This window comes from Buceros rhinoceros, unplaced genomic scaffold (genome assembly GCF_000710305.1).
Source record: "Buceros rhinoceros silvestris isolate BGI_N320 unplaced genomic scaffold, ASM71030v1 scaffold8731, whole genome shotgun sequence".
NCBI lineage: Eukaryota > Metazoa > Chordata > Aves > Bucerotiformes > Bucerotidae > Buceros > Buceros rhinoceros.
Genome location: NW_010393659.1, coordinates 2,794 through 4,531, shown reverse-complemented (window position 1 = coordinate 4,531; position 1,738 = coordinate 2,794). Strand labels below are relative to the sequence as shown.

Sequence of the window (1,738 nt, the reverse complement as noted above, 5' to 3'; positions counted from 1 at the left end):
TTTCCCTGTTACTTCATCTGTGGTAGAGAAGAACAGGAGTATTTTTTGGCCCGTAGTGAAATTCTCATCCCAGAGCTGGACTGGAGAACCGTCTGCGCAGGCACAGTAACTTTTCCGTGTGGGTTTGATCAGGGCTTGGCACACGCTGTCTATCACAACTCACCTCTTTCAGTGCCAGCTTAGGATGGATTCTGGGAGTGGTGGCCGCAGGGAACCAATAAAGGGTTCAGCTCCACGGAGGAGCTGCACTGTCACAGCAATAACATTCCAGATGCAGCCTGACACCTTTATCTGAGGGTTACAGAAGCCAACTAGAGATGAAATAAAATCACGTAGGGATGATTTGGGATTTCCCATTTTACACTCCACAGAAGCCTTTCGCCTGCCCTGTGCGGTTTGCTGGCGGTGCAGCTGCTCTCCAGCTATCGCTCAATTCCCGCGGAGCGGAAGCAGTGCTGTTCACAGCCAAAAACCCAGACAGACGCGTGTGTGTCTGCCGCTCGCCTGACCTGGGTATGAGAGACTCTTCTCACAGAGCCTGACCTGCGGCTTTTGCTCCTCATTTTATTAAATAGGTTTGACTGCGGTGTTTCTCCTTACAGATAAAGCTGGCATCAGATGGCAGTCGATCCCAGCCCACAGCAGCAGTACTTTCCTCTATGACGCACAGCCAGACACGACTATTCTACAGCTGTTTATATAGACTTGGCAAATATGACATGATTAAGAATTTTGAGACCAAGAGGGGCAGTCTTGTCCTTGCAACAGGATCATCTTGAATCCTAGAAACGTACATGAGAGACCCTGAGGATATAACCACGTGTGGGGGCTGTTTTCAAAGCGCACTCGCAGTTTGCCTGTAACCATCAGCATGATCCAGGCAAGCTGCTGTCCTGAAAGAGGATCTGCAAACCTCAAGCAACAGAAAAAAAAAAAAAAAAAGCCACGGATCATCCTGCACTTGGATTCTGTAAGACAACAGACTTGAACTGGAGTTTTTTCCAGCTGTTTTGATTTGTAAATACTGGAGGCACATCTGCAGGGTCACGCTGACAGGGGAGCAAAATCATGTTTCGTAACAATAAATATTTTTAAATATTGAAACCACCTGAATTGTCTGCTCTATTTTTTTTACACTTGTCTGTATGTGCTTGCAGGATGGGTCATCTTAAACAAGAATAATTAATACCTCCAGTGAATGGAGCAGGTGGTGTCACGAGCTCGCGTGATGCTGCCAGAGGAGATAGCAGACTGCTGTAAATCAGGTGCACCTTTGCTCTGCAGCAAGGACTAAACTCGGAACCTGTTTCCATATCTCACAGGAGGGCTGGCCTTTGGAAGACATCCCAGAGTGGACAGCAAGTAATCACGGCATCGAACACTGCAGCAACGCTCCACGTATCCTGCAAGAGGAAGAACAGAGTTCACCTTGTTTGAAGTTTCTCACAGTCCACAAATCACTTTCCTGTTGGACAGGGTTGGTCCTGAAGCAGGAAATCAAATATGCTGCTTTCTCCTCTTTCCACTTCCTTTTCTGTACCTTGTTCCCCCAGGCCAGGTGCCCACTCAGCCCTGTCCCTCAGCGCCACACCGACACAGCGGTGAAACCCCCCTGGAAAAGTGTTAGCCCCAAATTTCTCAGGGCATTGGAGAGGCTCCAGAGGGAAGATGAAAAGGAGCCACAAGATTCGGGGCTGGCCCCCTTGGTGGGGGACCCAACGCCTGGCACACTCGCCTC

At 49.1% G+C, this 1,738-nt stretch overlaps 1 protein-coding gene across 1 annotated transcript in view; it reads left to right on the top strand.

Moving 5' to 3' along the window:
• LOC104501171 (protein FAM86A-like) overlaps positions 1 to 703 on the top strand; it is a gene marked incomplete at its 5' end in the record, with an annotated part of 4,200 nt that extends 3,497 nt beyond the window's left edge. The window contains one exon of the mRNA XM_010144934.1: positions 603 to 703. Coding sequence (XP_010143236.1) covers positions 603 to 703 — 101 coding nt within the window. The remainder of the gene's footprint in view (positions 1 to 602) is intronic.
• Between the last annotated feature and the right edge of the window lie 1,035 nt (positions 704 to 1,738).